This window comes from Stylophora pistillata, chromosome 1, assembly GCF_964205215.1.
Source record: "Stylophora pistillata chromosome 1, jaStyPist1.2, whole genome shotgun sequence".
NCBI classification, from domain to species: Eukaryota; Metazoa; Cnidaria; class Anthozoa; order Scleractinia; family Pocilloporidae; genus Stylophora; species Stylophora pistillata.
The window spans coordinates 57506613-57526047 of record NC_142519.1 but is presented as its reverse complement, the minus strand read 5'-3'; the positions used below and the strand labels follow the sequence as shown (position 1 = coordinate 57526047).

At 37.5% G+C, this 19435-nt stretch overlaps 2 protein-coding genes across 3 annotated transcripts in view; one reads left to right on the top strand and one right to left on the bottom strand.

Annotated features, from left to right (window-relative positions):
• Window positions 1-417: 417 nt before the first annotated feature.
• On the bottom strand, window positions 418-5076 carry LOC111333388 (LRP2-binding protein-like). The gene is made up of 6 exons (XM_022938937.2): window positions 4710-5076; window positions 3299-3553; window positions 2470-2521; window positions 2162-2333; window positions 1789-1954; window positions 418-952 (listed from the first exon to the last, which is right to left on the bottom strand). Exons 1-6 carry the CDS (start codon window positions 5055-5057, stop codon window positions 887-889), a joined length of 1059 nt encoding a protein of 352 aa, XP_022794672.2. The 5' UTR covers window positions 5058-5076; the 3' UTR covers window positions 418-886.
• A 90-nt stretch (window positions 5077-5166) lies between these two features.
• LOC111333411 (protein O-mannosyl-transferase TMTC1) overlaps window positions 5167-19435 on the top strand; it is a 56278-nt gene continuing 42009 nt past the window's right edge. The window contains exons 1-18 of one of the 2 annotated variants that reach the window (XM_088725443.1): window positions 5167-5688; window positions 6877-6950; window positions 7045-7200; window positions 8115-8202; window positions 9329-9628; window positions 10680-10801; window positions 11552-11767; window positions 12433-12546; window positions 12805-12865; window positions 13585-13667; window positions 14067-14117; window positions 14264-14424; window positions 15134-15269; window positions 15757-15901; window positions 16242-16379; window positions 17292-17402; window positions 17830-17907; window positions 18458-18600. In XM_088725443.1, coding sequence (XP_088581569.1) covers window positions 5188-5688; window positions 6877-6950; window positions 7045-7200; window positions 8115-8202; window positions 9329-9628; window positions 10680-10801; window positions 11552-11767; window positions 12433-12546; window positions 12805-12865; window positions 13585-13667; window positions 14067-14117; window positions 14264-14424; window positions 15134-15269; window positions 15757-15901; window positions 16242-16379; window positions 17292-17402; window positions 17830-17907; window positions 18458-18577 — 2655 coding nt within the window. In that variant the 5' untranslated portion in view covers window positions 5167-5187 and the 3' untranslated portion in view covers window positions 18578-18600. Of the gene's footprint in view, window positions 5689-6876; window positions 6951-7044; window positions 7201-8114; window positions 8203-9328; window positions 9629-10679; window positions 10802-11551; window positions 11768-12432; window positions 12547-12804; window positions 12866-13584; window positions 13668-14066; window positions 14118-14263; window positions 14425-15133; window positions 15270-15756; window positions 15902-16241; window positions 16380-17291; window positions 17403-17829; window positions 17908-18457 lie in introns of both variants that reach the window. The other variant, XM_022938975.2, reaches the window with a different exon arrangement.

The window sequence follows — 19435 nt, the reverse complement described above, 5'->3', positions numbered from 1 at the left end:
TAAGAAGAGAGGAAACGGGCGTCTTTTGGGCTCACAAAGATTGATCGAGTATGTCAGTCTTCGCATCAAGAAAAATAGCTGTACTGGGATAGTTACTTTAAATACAAACTTTAAATACAAACTAGATACAAACTTTAAATTCTCATTTCTCATTTTATGAATATCGTAGGTGACACTTGTTCTAGATCGTTCGGTAAAATTCATACAGGCAAGAATTTTCTTTGGTTTCTGCTTGCATACCACTGCATGTTACGTATGTGAGTGTTCGAGGCAATAATTAGACCGAAGAACCCCCCGATGAATTTCGATCGTTCGCCTGTGCTTTGTCTTAACTTCTCAAGGGAGCCGCCATCAAATTTTGGGGTAAAAACTAGTTGCCTATTTGCTTTAGAAACCGACAACAGTTCAGTCCATAAATCTTCTTTCGCTTCAGAGCACTTTATTTAACTCAGCTAAAAACAGGCAAACCAAAATAAATACTTTATATGATTTACTTTGCTCTGGAGCAAACTATATACATACGCATCGTTAGTCTGAGTTTACATAATTTAGAATAGATTTAAAAGAAAAGGTTTATTAAAGCTGCTCGCTTAGCTTCATTGGGTAAGCAAGAATATATTAAATGGATATGAAACACACACTTTCGAGAAGAAATTGCAAATTTATAGCCAGACGCAAAATCAAGTTCAGTTCAATCTGTGAATTTGTTTGTATATTCATTCTTGGCTGACGACTACAAAAGCTCGAAACAAGCAAGGTTCTCTCTCCCTTTTGATCGTTCCACGAATATTCCATGCGACAGAGAACTTGTTCTATCGAATCGCTGAGGATGACATCATGTACACTATCGCAACACATCTGTACGTCACGTTTTGTGGGCGAAACGTCATATGTAACCATAAGTCATTTCGTCTTGCAGTCTGGCCACTACGTCGAGATCAAAGGAACCGGCCTGGAGGAGAGAGGATCAAACAGATATATTTTCATTTTTTTTTTTGTGGCAGAGTGCGTTGCCACAGCGAATTAGACATGGTGGACAAAAGGTATCATGATTTTGGGAAGTATAAGATACGCCTTTGTTCTACGTTTAATATGAAAAAAAAAAAAATGATATTCACTGGCCATAGCAATAAAGGAAATTTTCAAGCGGGGATAGCAACTCTATATAATCCTAACTATATAACTTAAGGTCCATGGGAAATTATATGGGGCGCTCTACTGATACAGGCAGTTTAACTGTAAAACCTCTCTTTCCACACTGCTCTTTGGTTGATTATTTTTGTTAACACTATGCCTTTTATTTTTTAACTAGAGCGAATTTAGATTGCTTGTCATCAAACCAACAACGGTTATAACGAAGAATGGAAAAAGTCACAAAGAGTCAACGAACGTTTGTTGAATTTTTCATAGCCTTTAGTAAGCGGTTTGCTGGATCACAATTAATCGCATAGCGAAGTATAGCAAAACCAAAGCCATTAATCCCGCCACTGAGTTGTAAATTGTTCTAGAGCAATGTCGAAAGTAACGCGGAGCTGCTTTGTTTTAGCTTTTCTTTACTCTGTGATTGGTCCGGAAAATTCACACCACTCTCTCAACCAATTAGATTCAAAAATAAAATAAATCACGATTTGGTCGCCCGCGTTTTCGCGCGCTTTAGGCGGTTTCCTCGGATTTACTGTGTTCTCATTGGTCCTTTGAGGTATTTCCTTTCTTCCGATTGGCTGTCGTCATTACTTTGGTTTTGTTTAAATAACAACATTCAATCGCAATGCGCTCTGTCAAACTTACCCTGCTATACCATCTCTTTGCTTGCTCTCTATTTTGCTCTACTCCCCAGCCGTGATGTAAACAACGTGCAAAAACAAAACATCCTAAAGCGATTCCTTTAGCCACGTAGCGTGGTAGACAATCCGTCTCAAGAGCAAGACCTTCGATGTCCTCTTGCTCTCCAACACTGCATGATGAGGATTTGTAAGCAAAAAAACAAACACAAAAAAAGACAGACAAAGTGAGCTAATGTTGACATGAGGATAACACTAGACTTTCCCGCCCTTCAGAGCAATCTTTTTTCTTGAATTCGCTCTAACCCCAAAAATTACAGTACTACAGTTGCTAGTGGCAAAGACATTAACATAAAATAACAATGATATGTACATGACACCTTTTTGCTACATCTGCAGCCTTATTCAACAGTTTTCTCCTGTAATAATGAACAGCCAAGTTTCCTTGGGCATAAACATTGCCTCTGGTTGCTGCCTCTTTAAGACACTTGAAAGCTGCTTCTCCGTCTCGCCGCAAACCAATACCATATTCATACATTACCCCCAATGCACCTGATGGTATCAGGAAAGAAGTATTATATTACATACAAGCACACAAAATACTCTAAATTCTTGTGATTTCACAAAACATGGATTATCAAAGTGGTTGCAATGAAATTAATACATTTTAATCAAACATTGTATGTACCTTGTGACTCCAGGCTCCCATTACCTGTGGCTTCTTGATGCCAAAAGTAAGCCTAAAGAAATATACGATGAGAGGAAATGAAAATTCCTAGTTTAATTTGATGTCTTAAAGATAAAAAGCCAGAATAAGACAAAGGCAGGGCTTAATTTTTGGACTAACCCATCTTCTGGTTTATAACATTAAAAAATAACTCTGCTGTAAGCAGTGGCTATTGCCTGTTTTAGGCCAGTGGTTAAGTTGGTAAAAGTGAGCATGACAGTAAAACAGAGCTTGATAGTAAAGTAGAGCATGAAAGTATAATGGAACTTGATATCAAAACAGAGCTTGATACCAAATGGCTCAAAAGTTGCAGGAGGGTGAAAAAAGAGGGATGTTTGGGTCTGGTCAGGTTCATCAAGCATTTACCAAGCCACGAAGTGGCGAGGTAAATATCCACCACTTTCATCTGAGGCGAATAATTGTCTTGATTAGTACATGTATATACCACACACTGATACCAAAAAATCAAGTTTATTTCTGTCAATATAACAAAAAATGGTTGGAAATTTAACTCTTGGCACGCAATTTTGTCTTTTGGCTGCACAGAGGTGAATAACACTTGTTATTGACCTCCGAACTAGCCAATCAGAGCATGAAAGTATTATTTACTTGTGTGGTGTATACTAATACTACATATGCAACATTTACTATAATTTATGTACTATATAATTATATAATTATATACTATAATAATTGTACCCTGTTTTACTATAAAATGAACCCTTGCAACAGGTTGGTGGTGGCTTAAATGCTGTCCAGTTTTAAGATACGTTAACAACTGCTAACAAACCTTCTGTAAATCAAAAGAGTCTTCACCAGGTCTGGAGTAGAACAAACCCAAAACTGTTTGTGCCTTGATGCTGCCTGTTGGTTCACCATCTCTCGCTGCCTCAAGAAACCATCTCTCTGCTTCCAGATCAGACTGTTTGACACCAAACCCTTCATAATAAGCTCTTCCCACATTATACTGGGCAAAAGGTATGAGGTGAGCTGCATCAGGACTTTTGGACTGTGCAATTTCTTTGAGGAAGTGAAATCCTTTTTCCTGATCGATGCATGGAAAAAAGTAAAATAGATGAAAATACTTCAAGAAATAACTCTTTCACACTAAAGATTTGATTTTTAATTCTCCCATCTAGCTGCCACACATCTCCTTCTAAACCAGTTACAAGAATTTAGTGTTAAATCAATATGACGACTTCTACCTGTTTGAGTATTCTCATTACCTGTTTGCTAGGTAATGAATGGGCAATTTATAGGGAGAAGTTACACATCAATCAATCACTAATTACCTCTTGGATTTCAATGGTTAAGGAGGGTTTACACAAAAAAAAAACCTACACTAGCTGAGGTTACACTGAGATGAAAAGTTGATTTTTTTAACATGTTTACAAATTCTTCTGTTCTTGCCTTGGCCCAAGACATGGGGGAGCAGGGTTGGCGTAGTGGTGAGAGCACTCGCCTTCCACCAATGTGTCCCGGGTTCGATTCCTGGACCTGGTGTCATAAGTGGATTGAGTTTGTTGGTTTTCTACTCTGCTCCGAGAGGTTTTTCTCCGGGTACTCCGGTTTTCCCCTCTCCTCAAAAACCATCATCATTTGAATTTATTTAATTTAGAGTTTATTCGCATTTACTCACAACCCCACAAGTTGTTCAGCTTTAAACATTATCGTGTCTAAATAAAGATGTTATTGTTATTATTATTATTATTATTATTATTATTATTATTATTATTATTATTATTAAGTCGACCATCATGAGCTACAGTGTACCAAACATTTCTTATAAAGTCCAAGATGGCATTATGTCATCTTACACGGACAAGAAATGTTTGCAACACTATTTCTAGTTAACTGTAAGGTAATTCCATTCCTTAAACAAAATTTTGATAACATAGCCGGTGCGTAAGTTCTACCTAATTCTTTATTAGTCACTAATAATGGTGTATAATTATATACCCACGGCTGTGCGTACATGACATGACTTCTGTGTTTAATAAACAAAAACAAAGAGCAAAAAATCACAGCGGCCAGACGATAGCAAGTAAAAGAATGGTCCTCGAAAAAGCCCAAATTAGCCAGAGATTTGTTTCATATTATAAACATCCTGAGTTTCAATCCAATCATGTAAACAATCATTACGATCCAATTGTTACGATCAACCTTAATTAGCTCTAGTTTCGAATCAATTCAAACCTTACCGGGTTCGCCTTCGTCCCAATGCCATCATAGTACATAACTCCAAGTTGATATTTTGCTTGAAAATCAGTGCTCTTGATTCTTTCAAAGGAAATCAAAGCTTTATCATAGATTTCCCGCTCGAAGTAGAACTGCCCGAGTTGAAATTTTGCAAGACTCTCTCCTTCTTTTGCACGCTCGATCAAAATCTCTTCTAGAAGTTCATCTGGCATTTCTTCTTCACCTCCTTCTTCCATTGCACCCATTGAGAATGGTCTTGTGCCTGGGAGTTTTTCAGCGCTTAGTTTACGGTCGCTAAGGGGTCCAACTGGACAAGAGAAAGGCCGTCTATTGACCTCTTCGTCCGCCATCTTGGACGTCAACTGAGCAATCATCGTTGCTATAGTGACAATTGAAACGCATTTCTGTAAAAGGAGGGGAGAGGAGGGTTGGACTGTAGTTGATCTGCCGCAATGCAATCTGGGATGACTCAGGTTCAATATGGCGGCGAATTTGAAGTTACAAGATGAAAGGGCAGCAAGACCTCTTAACAACGATAAAAGCTACGATCTCTCCATTATGCATTTACCGAACTTACCTAAGAGTCTGGTGTATGGAGTAATTGCTTTTACTTCAGTAGCTTGTTATCTGAACAGCTTGGATTACGACTTAGTACATGATGACATTTTTGCGATCAAGGAAAACATGGACATTCGCTCTGAAGCTCCGCTGGCAAACATATTCTCCAATGACTTCTGGGGCAAGCCAATGTGGAGTAATACAAGTCATAAGTCATACAGACCGCTGTGTGTCTTAACATTTCGAATGAACTTCGCGATACATGGGTTAAAACCGTTTGGATATCATGCTGTTAATGTTGTTCTTCATGGATTGGTTTGCTTGTTGTATACTTATATGTGCAACGTGGTGGCCTTCAAGTCCAGTGCACTTGCATTTATCGCAGGAATTCTGTTTGCAACGCATCCTGTTCATACAGAAGCTGTAAGTTCAGGACCTACCACTCTTTAATAATCCTCCAATTCCCAAGACTTAATTGTTAATTCCCTCCTCTAGCTGCTACACATCCCCTCTTTAATTGATTAGTCACGAGAATTTGGTGTTGAATCTAGATAACAACCTCTACCTGACTATTTTTAAACACTATCATTACCTGTTTCCTGGATAAAGTATGGATATTATAGGGAAAAGTTACATGTTAATCCCTCCTGGGAATTTAAGGGTTTATGAGTGAAACCAGTGTACATGTAAGCTTACACGTGCGCAGTTTTGCAACATTGAAGCTTTTCGTTGATGAATTTATCAGCTGTTATGCAAGAATATCACGTTATTCCTGAATGTTTGATACTTATTTATTTATCATCATAGGTCTGTATGAATAATCTGTGAGGGCTTGTGTGAAATAGCTGGTCCAGTTCAGAAAATTTGCAACCCTCCCTTTCCTCCCTCAGAACCATGTTTAAGAGGGAGAGGGGTGGGGAAGGGGCTATGTTTAATCATTGGGTGGATTATGGTATTCTGACTGTCTTATTTTCCCTTGTTGTATCCCAGAATTCCTTTATGTCTTCGGGGGCTGGGGGCTTGTATTGAGATATCATTGAAAAATGGAGTGGTCTCAAATTTTTGGATAATGACCATGCCCACTTCCTTTGATAAAGTCCAAAAATTCCCTAAACTGCCACATATATCAATTTGAAAAGGGAATTCAAGAGCCAACAAAAGCTATTTTCAATTGATAAAAGAATATCCATTGAAAAATCATGAATCATTTAATTTTTTTGTGATTATGATGGTGCATTAATAATATGTGATTGCATATTGAGAGGGTCAGTTCAAATGGTGAATGAAATGAACAATTTTGCTTGTCATTGGTGCTGTGAAGTATTTTAGTGCCATTACATTGAACCCTCTTCTTCAAAACAATAAACTGTCAACAATAGTAAAACAAAAAGGCCTGCCAGCTCGTACGTACTAATGAGGCAGATTTGTCAAACTTATGCGCGCGTGTGCAAATTTTGACGCACAGACTTTTTTTATTTGCACTTGCATGCAATTTTTGGTGTGCTTTATGTGCATTGTTTGGTTAACGTATGCTTATAATAGAATGAAACATTAGGCCCATTTCAAGTTTCTGTTATTTTCATGAAATTTATCAATATGTTATCTCCTCAGGTAACGGGAGTCGTAGGACGTGCTGATGTAATGGCATGTTTGCTCTTTCTGCTTGCATTCCTTGCATTTGTAAGGTGAATTTCATTTTTCAAAGTCTTTGCGATGTATGTAACATTTCAATCACCTCAATTTCTGAGTTGTCTGTTTTTAATTTTTATCATTGTATAGGTCTGAACAAAGCAAAGGCTGTAGCCAGATAATGTGCACAATTACTTGTGTGGTTCTTGGTGCCATGGCAATGCTAGTAAAGGAGCATGGTATAACTGTGTTTGGTGTGTGCTTTGTTTATGATTGTATGGTTGTTAACAAGAATTTAACTTGGAGGTAAGTGACATCCTGATCATGTTGTTATCCCAGATTCTTTATTATTCTGTTCTGACCTGTTTTTGCTTTTTTGTAAAAAATACACATCATTGCTAGCATAAATTGTGTAAAACAGTGGAACTTCTGTGAACTGTTCCATTACTTTCCAAGTGTCGAAAAAAAAAAGTCTAAGATTACAAGAAGTTGTAGTTACAGTGCAGGTGACATTAAATCACTGAAAAATCCTTAGTGGTAAATTTTAGCCTCATGTCAGGAGGAGATGGCGTGGCCGAGTTGTTAGGGTGCTGGAATTGTAATCCAGTGTCGCGGGTTCAAGTCCTCCACCCTGCCACTCACTGGATTTGTTCTCGGTTGCCCCTAGTTCAACTCCTCAGCTGCGCTCTGTAAATAGCGCACTGGTCTGCCTCCTGCCAGTGAGGATTTTTAAGCACTAAGTTAGTTTACATTGTGGCTGAAAAGCCCCTTAGGGAGAGTTTCAACTTATGTATTTATTGTTATTATTATTATTATTATTATTATTATTATAATTATCTCAAGTTAGTAGAAAATCAAGATAAAGCAATAGCCCATTTCCGAATTACCTATGGCCTCATTTTCAAAACGAGTCCTGGCGCTCATCCTTTCATATGATTATAAGTTTTCATTCACATGCAAATTAAACTCATTTTCACAAGAACGGTTGAGCACCAGGCCTCGTTTTGAAAAAGAGGCCAAGGGTAATTCGGAAATGGGCTATTTAAGTGAATGAGATCTTTTATTTTTAGATGTTATTCCATTAGAGAAGTGACTTTCTTTTGTTCTCATGATTTTAATGTTTCTAATTTGTGTTTCTAAATCTTTGTACAAATATCTTTTAGTAAGTTGCCATATTGTAACAACAGCCCATCTTTCTCTTTGACTTTATTGACCTGCAGAGCCATCAGGGAAAGGGCTGTGTCAGTGGGAAAGGAAGCTACAACATTGAAGCATGTACTAATAAGAATAATTGTACTCTCTGTAGCAGTAAGTGCTCAGTAAACTTGTTCAAAAGCATAATTGTGATCAGTGTGGAAGTATATGTCTGGACTTAGAGTCCCATGAGGATTTCTAGGAGATTTAGATAACACTGTCTTAATTGAGGGGTGGAAATCGCTCGACACTGTAGTTTTTGCAGGGCAAGGAATTTAGAAGAAGACTGAGAAATTCTAATGCCTGGCAATTATTATGTCAACAAATCAAGGCTTAACCAACAACTGTCTTCATTTTCAAGACTTGGTCCTAAAGTATGGAATAATCTTCCATGTAGCTTGTGCTAATTGCCTAAAAGGACTTTTAGCAAAAAAGTCCATACACTTTTGTAACTACTCAACAATGAAAACTATCATGACTCTAAAAAATCGATTGTTGTTAAAATGACTGCTGGACTTATGGAACTAAAATTATAGCTCCTTCTATATCAATAACCTTCTGTAACCTATTCATACTTTAAAATAATTTTTTTGCTTTGTTGTTACTCATAACCATATACTTATTTAAATCAATTTCACTTCTCTAAATTAACAATATTGTAATCTCCTTATAACTTTTATTTCCAACCTCCTTGATATATTCTAATGTTGTCTGCAACCACCCGACTCGATTATTTTGCTACACGTGGGTGGGTATTTCTTTCACTTTTGTATTTATTTCTTTCTTTCTTTCCTAAAGAATAACATTTGTAGTTTTAAAGTGGAGTAAAATCTCAAATACAATGCCTTGTTTAATAACCCCTTTCCTCTACCTCGTCTTCCTTGTTGTCATATTTGTCATCATCATCATCATCATCTTCTCACTTTTTATTAATGAAAGATGTGACTCTTTAGCATCCTATTGGTATTGTCCCAATGTAACATGGATCTAGAGCTAGATATTTTTCATTTTTGATTGTAGAAAGAGGAGAAAAGAAAGTTAATCTTGGGAATTAGATATTCCCAACATGCTCAAATGAGTACAACCCAAACATGTATTTTTTAATGTGTTTTCACCTGGTTGGGACCTCAAACCTAATGAAGCTCGTGATAGAGGTTCTCTGTACCTCAGTGGTTAAGTATTGGACTGTATTTGCCCCGGCACTTGAGGTAAACCTTAATATTATTTTTTTATGTCGCAGGTTTTCTGTCTTATGGCATTCAGAGTATGGATGCTTGGAGGAAATCTACCATATTTTACAGTTCAGGACAATCCTGCCTCATTTTCAGACTCTCTTAGTACTCGCATTATGACTTACTTGTATCTAATTGCATTCAACTCTTGGTTACTTTTGTCGCCAAGTGTGTTGAGCTATGATTGGCAGATGGGAAGCATACCTCTTGTGGAGTCACTGATAGATTCCCGAAACTTAGCCACACTGGTGTTTGTCATGGTAGCAGCTCTTCTGTTTTACTCTGCTGTGTTATCCAATAAGACCCCGGTAATCAGTAATTTCTACCTACATCTGCATTTACCTTCAATCATATTGTAGTTTGATTTAATGTTCCTTTGCCTAGTACTGGTGATCGTAATCTGAGAGTGGGTGATCATTTGAGGCTGAGCAATTTTTTAATTTTCACCAGTTTCAGCAAGTAATAAGTTTATTTTGCAATGAACAATAAATAATAACATAACCTGAAGATGTGTGCCATAGACAGTATATTTAGAGATTGTGAGCTACATGAGAAATAATAAACAATACTCCTCCTGTACACCACAGTTTTTTCTGTGGGGGGGGGGGGGATAGTGAGTGCTTATTTGAGACTTGGCAATTATTAACTTTTCCTTCCTATGGAGAGGGCACTTATTTGCAATTGTCATGTTAAGCCTTTTGCTCCCTTGAGTGACTAACAAAGAATTTCTCCTTTACAATATCAATACAATATCAAGCAGACAAGTGATGAAAACAAAGGAGAATATCAATTAGCAGATTTTTGGTTGATTTTGTACAAAATTCTCCAAATTAGCATCATAAGAATTGAATCACAGAGAATAAGGAGACTCACTAACGAGATCTTGGGAGTTCAAGGGGGTATGTGAGGCTACAATATTCTTACTGTACCTAGAGTAAACACTACTACTTATGGTCTTCACTTTCTTGTTTATCAGGGCAGTAACTTATGGAATTCTCTTCCTAACTACATGAGATCGATGCCTGAATTAAGTAAATGTAAATTGGAAATTTCCAAAATGAAATTTGACATTGACTGTTGTACCTTTTGCAGTAAATAATATTTTAAATTTTTAACTTATTAGTCACATTTAAATTTATTTATACATATAAATTTATTTATGCATGTATATATTACTTAATTTTCTTTTATTGTATTATTGTATTTTAGTAATTTCAATATCTTTACTTGGAGATATTAGCAAGTATTTGCTATCTTTAATTCAAGTTTAAATAAAGTTACTGTATTGTATTGTTGTATTGTATTGTATGGATAATGAGTCGATATCTGATAACAGAGCTCTCTATTTTTTCTCGGTAGTCACCTGATCAAGATGTTCTTGTTTTATCTCTGGCCATGTTGGGTATTCCTTTCCTTCCAGCCTCTAACCTGTTCTTCAGAGTTGGATTTGTTGTTGCTGAGAGAATACTTTACATACCAAGGTATGCTATGCAATGTCACAGAGAGTACTTTAATTGGAAGACACAAGTGTCACGAAATCCTAACCAGACTTAAAGTCATTTGATGAGGGGGCTAAAAGAGGGTTAAAAGGGTCTTGCGCACGTTTCACGAATATCAAAAAGTTGAAATAACGCATCACGAAAAGTTAGATGTACGACTGTAAGTTTCACGTGTCGCGAAAAGCCAAAAATTAACAGTTCACGAGGTTTTAATTTCGTATTTTCACGGGTCACGAAAATTAAAAATCATGTTATCCCGTATCACGCAATAACCTCCTTCCCCCCTCTTTGATTTGGCGCCGGCGAAGTGACGTGTGTTGACGTGACTTCACGTGACGGGATTTGACTTTCGTGACTTGATTTGTTTATGTGACTTGACGGCGTTCGGTGGACTCAAAAAAGGCTACCTTGACCATGGAAATATACTTTAAAGTAAACTTAACCTGTTTGATTGGTGAAATAGAATATTGAGGAAAAAAAGGAAAGAAACAAAACAAAGCAAAATCAAGATATGATAAAAACCTAATGCAAAAAAAGCTAATAATACTAAAGAAATTAAATTGATGCTTTTAGAGTTATGTTAACTTGCAAGAGCAATTTAAACTCATGTGGCAATAGAGAAAACAGAGGTATTTCCGTTAATGATAATTACTTATTGTGTAGAGCTTTTTTGTCTGAGCAAGATGTATTTGCAGTGATATTGATAAATCTCTGCTTTCTCTTATCTTGTAGCATGGGCTTTTGTATGCTCGTTGTTTGTGGGTTCAACAAACTGGCATCGGTTTTGGTACCCAATGGTAAAGTGGCAATCAAAGATAGATGTACAGAAGTACGAATGAATCTCCTGCAAAAGGTTTTATTATCAGGGGTATTTGTGTTAATAGGACTTTTCTGCTGGAAAACTGTGGTGCGGAATCGCGTTTGGAGCAATAGGGAGGCCTTATTCAGGTAAAATTATGAAAAATTTTGAGATTTACGAATGCAAGGTGATTCATGTCAAGCGACATGTTGCTGCATTGATTCTCAAGTACGCTTCATGTGTATTTCCTTCCAAACAAGTACAGCTGACATTAACACGTGAATTCACTTCACCTTGGATTAGTGTGTGAATTCACTTCACCTTGGATTAGTGAGACGTGTTTCGGAAACAAAATCCTCTCGCTGGGACAGCGAATTGTGACAAGAATTGCTCTTGTCGCAAGTAGCGATTATTGCCTTGGTGACCTGTTAACTTCTCCATGTCACAGCAACTTGTTACTCAGAGTGCGGTGATCTTTGCAATAAAACGGTCCAGAGGAAGGAGACCTAGCATTTCTTGAAAATAAAATGACGGATGAAAAAACATTGGAATTCTGTAGAGTTCTCCAACTTTTGAAATACAAAATGTGTGGTTTTGAGTTTAAAAGATGGCAAGAGATGTAGAGTTTTTCATTTTTTAACGGCGCTTCATTCCTGTGTGATATGTTTGCCGAGGAAGAGATGGTCAGAAATCATCTCAAACTTTTCTAGGTCAAAATTGTTAAAACAGGTACGCGTGATTGCTCCGTGTCGCTGCACGCCCGCGGTGCATCATAGTAACACTATGAGTCTAGTTCTTTTTCTTTTTTTTTCAGGTCTGGAATTGAAACTCTTCCTCATAATGCTAAAGCACATTATAACTTTGCTAATTTTCTAAAAGATGCTGGAAGGGCTAAAGAGGCCATATATCACTATGAAACTGCACTTAGGTGAGTTTCAACTCTTCTTTGTCAACTTTTTAGGGTCTAAATATCTTGTGAAAATGTTTTAATGAGAGAAGCTGAGGTTGAATTTTTTTCACATAAAAATCAACCAATAGTCTGTCTAACAGCACACACAAATTACGTGTATTGTCCAACCGTATGCTTGTTTAACTTGAGATTGATCTTACGTCAGTAATTTGGAAATAACTGAAACAAGTAAACCAAATTCAAGGATGTAACGACCTTCTATTTTTGCTCAATCAGGTTGGCACCGAATCATGTCAGTGCTCATAACAACCTCGGTACCCTTTTGGAAAACGATCAGGTAGATGTGTACTTATGAAAGCATTCCAAGCATTCGTCTTGAAATTATGATTTACTAATTTTCTGGTCGTACACCTGAGACACTTGGCCCACTATGTCCAAACTAACTCCGGGTTCTAGAGCATGAAGCTAGTAAAAGTGTTTCTACCCTTCCTGGATGGGATTCCTGTCGCTGACAAGGCACACCTCCCCACTCCCCCACCGTAGCATTTCCCTGACCGTCAGCTGGTTTCCATGTATACTCCTGAGAATAGAGGCACTGTCCTGGGTTCTATAGCATGAAGCAAGTAGGAGTGTCGCTACCCCCCCTCCCCCCTACGTTATCTCCCTCCCCCGTGGCTTTTTGTCAGCTTTCTCTGACAGTCAGTTGGTGTCCATTTATAGTCCTCGGAGGAGTCAGGCACTGTGAGTGACACTGTTTAGTCTTCCACGGGAATACAACACATTGACCTTGGCCAGAAAAGCCAGCGTTTAGTGCACCGACTGTTAACCATTTTCACCCTAACACCAGTATGCATTTTCTCCATACTGTTCTTAATACATTTTCTAAAGTACTGATAAGGAGAAAGCGTTTAACAATCAAGAGGTTTTGTTGATGATCAATTCCTTTATTCTCCTGACCTAAATGTGTGATTCAGGGTTGATATTGTAAGGAGAAATTAGATGCTGGTCACTCTAAAGAGTTAATGGGTTAAACAGATATATCTTTTACCCGATTAGGAAGCAATGCAGCACTTTTCTGAAGCCATCAAGAATGATCCATATCATGCAAACTCGTACTTCAATCTTGGAACTCGTTTGGCGTAAGTAGATTGAATCCACTTTTACTTTAGAGGGGTCTGGAAGTTGATCTCGTCTCGGCACACAGTGGCACACAGCAACTGATTTACGTTACTGATTAGGTGATTATCAGTCTGTCTGTTTGTCTGTCTGTTCGTCTCCTGTTTGTCAGTCTGTCAGTGTTCTGTTTGTCTGTCTGTCTGTCTTTTGTCTGCATAACGCTCTGTCTATCGGCCTGTCCATCTGTCTGTCTGTCTGTCTCTCCATTCTTACACCCGCCCTCTTACCCACCTATCCTGTATTCATCCGTCTCTACGTCTGTGTACCTGCTTGCCTGGTTGGTAATGTGGTTTGAAATTCCGAACAGCGACAAATTTTTAATCCGTGAGTTATGAACTCATCACATGCTTTTCCTTTTTAAGGTCATTAAAGCGTCTCTCAGAGGCCGAAACAATGCTTAAAGAAGCCATCAGGTAAACGACAGAAACATTCATCCACTCAAAGATTTCGCTGCTAAACACCATTTTCTACACTTTTTTTCACTCTTTTTTTGTCTTTTTTGCAAGTCTCTAAATACTAATTTAAATAATCTTGTTTTGGAAATGATCCTTTTTGTCAGGTTGAATCCAAGGTATTTAGATGCAGTTTTAAATGTGGCTGGTGTGCTCAGTGATCAAGAGAAGTTTGATGAGGCTGAGGAGTTTTACAAGAAAGCGCTGACTTTGGAGCCCAGAAACGGCGACGCTCACAACAATTATGCCGTATTTCTCGGTAAAATTGGTGAGGAATTGGTGGCAGTATTTGAATAATGTGATAATCTAGCTAAGGTGTAATCGGTGGCCATAATAATCAGAATATCACAGTTCAGTATTACAAATGGTCATTTTTGGTCTCCAAACCGAAAAAGAGAGTTTTGCCTGTCTGAAATATCGCTAAGAAGAATATTGAAACATTATATGAAGATTAATGAAAGCAATTATTTGCTAGTTACGTGAGTTTCTAATCTCAGTTTGCATTAATTTTAAAAGTATGTGGGAGTAACTGAGTGGGTGACTCTTGTACGTATTTTTTTTTTTTTTAATTCGAGTTATCATTATAGAGCATGTTCAATCAGGTAACCTTTTCCAAGCACCGCTTCGACCCGGGTTTGATTCTTGAACATGGAATCACATATGCGTTACGTTTGTTGTTATATTGATCTCATCCTTGATCCTAGGTTTTTTCGCGGTCCTCCAGTTTTCTCCCAGTTTGAACAAGAAACAGTGAAATACAACTGCAATAGTAGTCTCGTCAATGTGCCATTCTCAAAATCAAATTTATTTAAATTTGTTTATTTATTTATTTGTGTATTTTTAAATTGTTTATTACTCTTTCGTTTATGTTGTAATCGTAATATAACGTGCGCAGGTATGCCCATAGGGAATTCGCGCGATTATGTAGCCATACGGTCTTTGATCTACCAGCTTTAAATCTTATTTTGCTCTGTTAGGTCGAACGAAGCGAGCCTTGGAAAATTACAACAAAGCTCTACAGCTCAACCCTAATCACACAGTGACTTTAGTTAACATGGCTCGGCAGTTGCGAGCAGATGGAAAAATTCAGGATGCAGAAATAGCTTACAAGAGGTATGCACTGACATGCATAGAACAAGTACAGAACATTTAAGATTATTTGACGTAAATGAAAAATATTTTGAAAACTGTGGAGTATTCTCTATAAAGTTTATATCTGAAAATTCAGTATGAGCAGTAGCATTATGTTTCCCGAGGTCATCTTTCTTTCTGTTTGAAGACGATAATCATCCTGTCTCGTTGATTTACGTACTCCCAGTTCCTCCTTCCCCAAAGCTGTCGGTCCATATGGAGCGAACAACAGGCTCTTAGCTTTCTAAAAAGGCATGCCTGTGTCCACATTCGTACAAAAGTTAGATAATTTGACACAAAATTGTAAGTTCACCTATTTGTTATGCATTAAGTTCTAATCTGCGGACTTGATTTTCGCTGTTACTCCAATTGCGATCTCCGATACATTTTTCGCGGAGGATCGCTGGTTCATTTCCCGAACAGCGTCTGGTAAACTAACCTACATGCATCTAATCTCTGGCCGCTGCAGAGCTTTGTCAATACGACGAGACCCAAGCACATTACAGTTGCTCGGAGTACTGTATTATCACAACCAGCAGTTGAAAGAAGCGGAACTGGCCTGGAAAGAATCACTCGAACTTGAACCAACGAATACTGAGACTCGTTCGAATTATGTGAGTGACATTTACATTTCATGAGCGAAGCACTGACCACTATGCAACAATTAATGGGTTGAGGGTAACTGTAATTGTGTTTTTAAGTGTGCCTTAGCGTTGTTGACTTCTAACTCCGTTGTGGTAGTATGTTGGTTCACGTTTGGGCTGTAGCAAATATATTTTCTCTGTTGATCTTCACAATGAAAATTCTGCGGTATCATAAATTGAAAGTTATTTTTATAGCTACTACATTTTGGAGAAATTCCTACTGTGTGCAAGCAACGAAGTTTTGATAGAGTCAACTACATTTTTGTTTGTTCCATCAAGACATATAGGAAAATTTGTTTTCTATCTACAGGCAATTCTTCTCGGACAAACCAACCGACTCCATCAGGCCGTTGGTGTCATGAAGGGCTTGGTTCTAGATGATCCTCAGAACCCCGGAAATTATAAGACGCTAGCAGGAATGTATGCTCAGAACAGACAATGGAATGAAGTAAGTTGTTTTAGGGACCTTTAGACCACAGACCTTTCTTTGAGTGGTCCGCGAAACTTGTGCAATCCTCCTGGCCAATCGATGCATTGATACACCCAATCACTTTTTCCCACGCCATGATATTTGTCTCTTTTTCTAACTGGCAGTTTTGATTGCCTCGATCTCATTTTCGCGACTCGTATTGGAAAATGATTCTTTGTTTTGATCGATTTTCAATAGCAGCACATGCTCGTAGGGGTTTACAATACATGGCTTATATCGCGCAACGCTTCTCGAAGATCCAGCGACGCTTTACAATGATAGTGATAGAAAAATATAATCAATTAAGAATTAAAGTGAATTAAAAAACTAGTGAAAAATCAATGAAAGCAAAAACTGCAACCGCCTAAATAAATGGGTTTTAAGTTTAGACTTAAATGTTGTTAAAAGGTCCACTTGCCTAATATCATCCGGCAAGGCGTTCCGCAGAGTAGGGGCTCTATGAGAGAACGCTTTATATCCATATGTTTCAAGATTGCATTTGGCTACTCTTAAAGGTTTATATATTTCTGTGATCAACAAGAAAGAACAGTGATGTCCGTTAAGAAACCGCATTGTGAACTCGAACAAAAACGTTCTTGTGTGCAAATCGTGCAGAGTTTTGCACGGAAGAAGGATCTCAAAGGAGAAGTAGCTCTTGTTATTTTGGCTTCTTCGTCGTCACATATAAATTATTATTGGATTTCTTATCGAGCTCTGACAAGTTCCTTTGTTTTAAAAAAAAAAAAGTGGTGACTTTTACTTGGCCCAATCTCCTGTTTTCTCTTTTTTTCTACTGGTCTAGTTAGTGGCGATCAGGCAAATGGTCGTGAACGTAGGATTTACGGTAAACCATCTAATGAAAAATTATCCATACTCCCTTTTCTTTCACAGGCTCTGCAAGTTATCGCAAGCGCACTTAGGCGCCATGTCAACAATGCGGAACTTTATTATTTTCAGGGAAATTTTTACAAAGATTTAAACAAAATGCAAGAGGCCAAGAAGGTAGGAACCAGAAACTTTTAATTTGCAGTTTACTATGTGAGATCCCCTGGGGATAAAGTGTCATGTGACCGTTTTGTGACTAAGATTGCTGCCATTTCTCCAGGAACGTTTTGATAATTTGTTAATCATCAATTATTCCTGAAAAATAGTTTCAACCAGTGGTGGGTTGATAGAGGATTTTAAAATGTTTTCCAAAATAAAACAATACAACAACCCGCCCAGGGTTCGAACTCAGGCCCTCCCATCCGGAGTCCAAGCACTAACCACTCCACCGTCGCGTTTCTAACAAAGTCATCGTTGTTTCCGATATTTTTTTCATAGGTTTTTTTTTTTATTCTTTAACGGTCGGCAGATTTGCTTCATTTTTATGAGACTCGATCAAAAAACGTTCCATTTTTAAAGACAAAGGTTTTTTTTTCTTAAATAGAGCTACACGAAAGCTGTCCAGCTCGATCCACAACTTTTCAGTGCTCATTTGAATCTTGGAGTTATATTCCACCTTGAGGTTAGTAGTTATTCTAGCTCGTTTTTCGTTTCTTTTGTAGAATATTTGAAAGAAACTGTTACTGTTATTCAGGTGACCCCGTTGTCTATGTGATGATAGACAGCAAGTTCATCAACCAATTGAAACGCGAGGTTAGAATGAGAACTCTCTGACATGTTTACTAAGCTGAATTTTAGTTTGTCTGTTCGTTTCATCGTTTTCTGATATTTGAAGAAAAGAAAAAAGAAGGAAAAAATAAACAAGCCTCCGTAGAAGTACCTTTTTGCTAATAAAAAAAGAATAATAAATGATAAAATTCATAGTAGGCAAGGGTGCCAACTTGATCGGTATTCTATGTTGGATTTTATTGTGCGTTCGTTTCATCGTTTTCTGATGGTTGAAGAAAAAAAAGAAGAAAAATATGAACAAGCCACTGTATAAGGTCCTTTCACTAATGAAAAAGAATAGTAAATGATTAAATTCCTCGTAGGCAGTGGTGCCAACTAGGCACCAGTAAATTTGATATGACCACTAGTGCTTCAATAGGAATTATGGTTACATTTCTTCGTAGGGAAACCGAGCAGAGGCCAGGCTCCATTACGAGATCGCCGCCAAGCTGGATCCAGGAAACACAATCTTGAAGGAGAATCTGGCCAAGCTGCAACGACTAGAGAGGAAAAATAAGCAGTAACTACGGACAGTTGTATTAAAGGCGTATGTATAAATCAACTCACTACAAGTTTTCTCTTCGATAAAATTTCACAAAATGAAACTGAAGAATTACACACTTTTTACACACCTGTCATCTAAAAGAAAATGTTACCTGTTTTAAATTTACGTGTTTCTAGACTATCTAGCACGACGGAGCGTTTCATTTCACTAAAACTCGCAGAGTTCCCTCATTACAACGTTTGTAATGGAGCAGTTTTGTGGTTTAACGAAAAATACACTGTTTTACATGATTCGTAGCTGAGCTACGAATCATGTAAAACAGGTCTGGTCTTTACTCGACATTTTTCCCGCAAAAATCCATGATAGTGAGGTTTTCCAAGAACAAATCCATTGATTTGGAGCGCTATTTCACTCATTTCCTTTTTCATTGTCGAAGTAGGGCCATTTGTGCCCTAAAATGGCTATCTATCATCTAAAATGATCAAAAAATTATCATAAAATTATCATTTAAAATGGCTATCTATCATCTAAATTAATCATCGCATGCAGCGAATCTGGAGAACAATTTAAACTAAAGTATAAAAGCGCTGGTTGCCAAGGGTTATAACTTTTGGACTAAAGAAGATAAAAAATCCATTACATAGTATGAGTTTGAGACTTGTCTGTTGGAAGTGCAGTCTTCAAAACAATTTAAACTAAAGTATAAAAGCGCTGGTTGCCAAGGGTTATAACTTTTGGAACAAAGAAGATTAAAAATCCATTACATAGTATGAGTTTGAGACTTGTCTGTTGGAAGTGCAATCTTCAAAACAATTTAAACTAAAGTATAAAAGCGCTGGTTGCCAAGGGATATAACTTTTGGACCAAAGAAGATTAA

Bases quoted from the DNA above. Each gene is read 5' to 3' on its own strand.
- LOC111333388 (XM_022938937.2), bottom strand. From the start codon at position 5,057: ATGGCGGACGAAGAGGTCAATAGACGGCCTTTCTCTTGTCCAGTTGGA. The intron at 2,334-2,469 runs GTACATACAATG...TGATACCATCAG, and splicing joins TGGGAGCCTGGAGTCACAAG to GTGCATTGGGGGTAATGTAT. The intron at 953-1,788 runs GTAAGTTTGACA...TCTCTCCTCCAG, and splicing joins CAAAGAGATGGTATAGCAGG to GCCGGTTCCTTTGATCTCGA.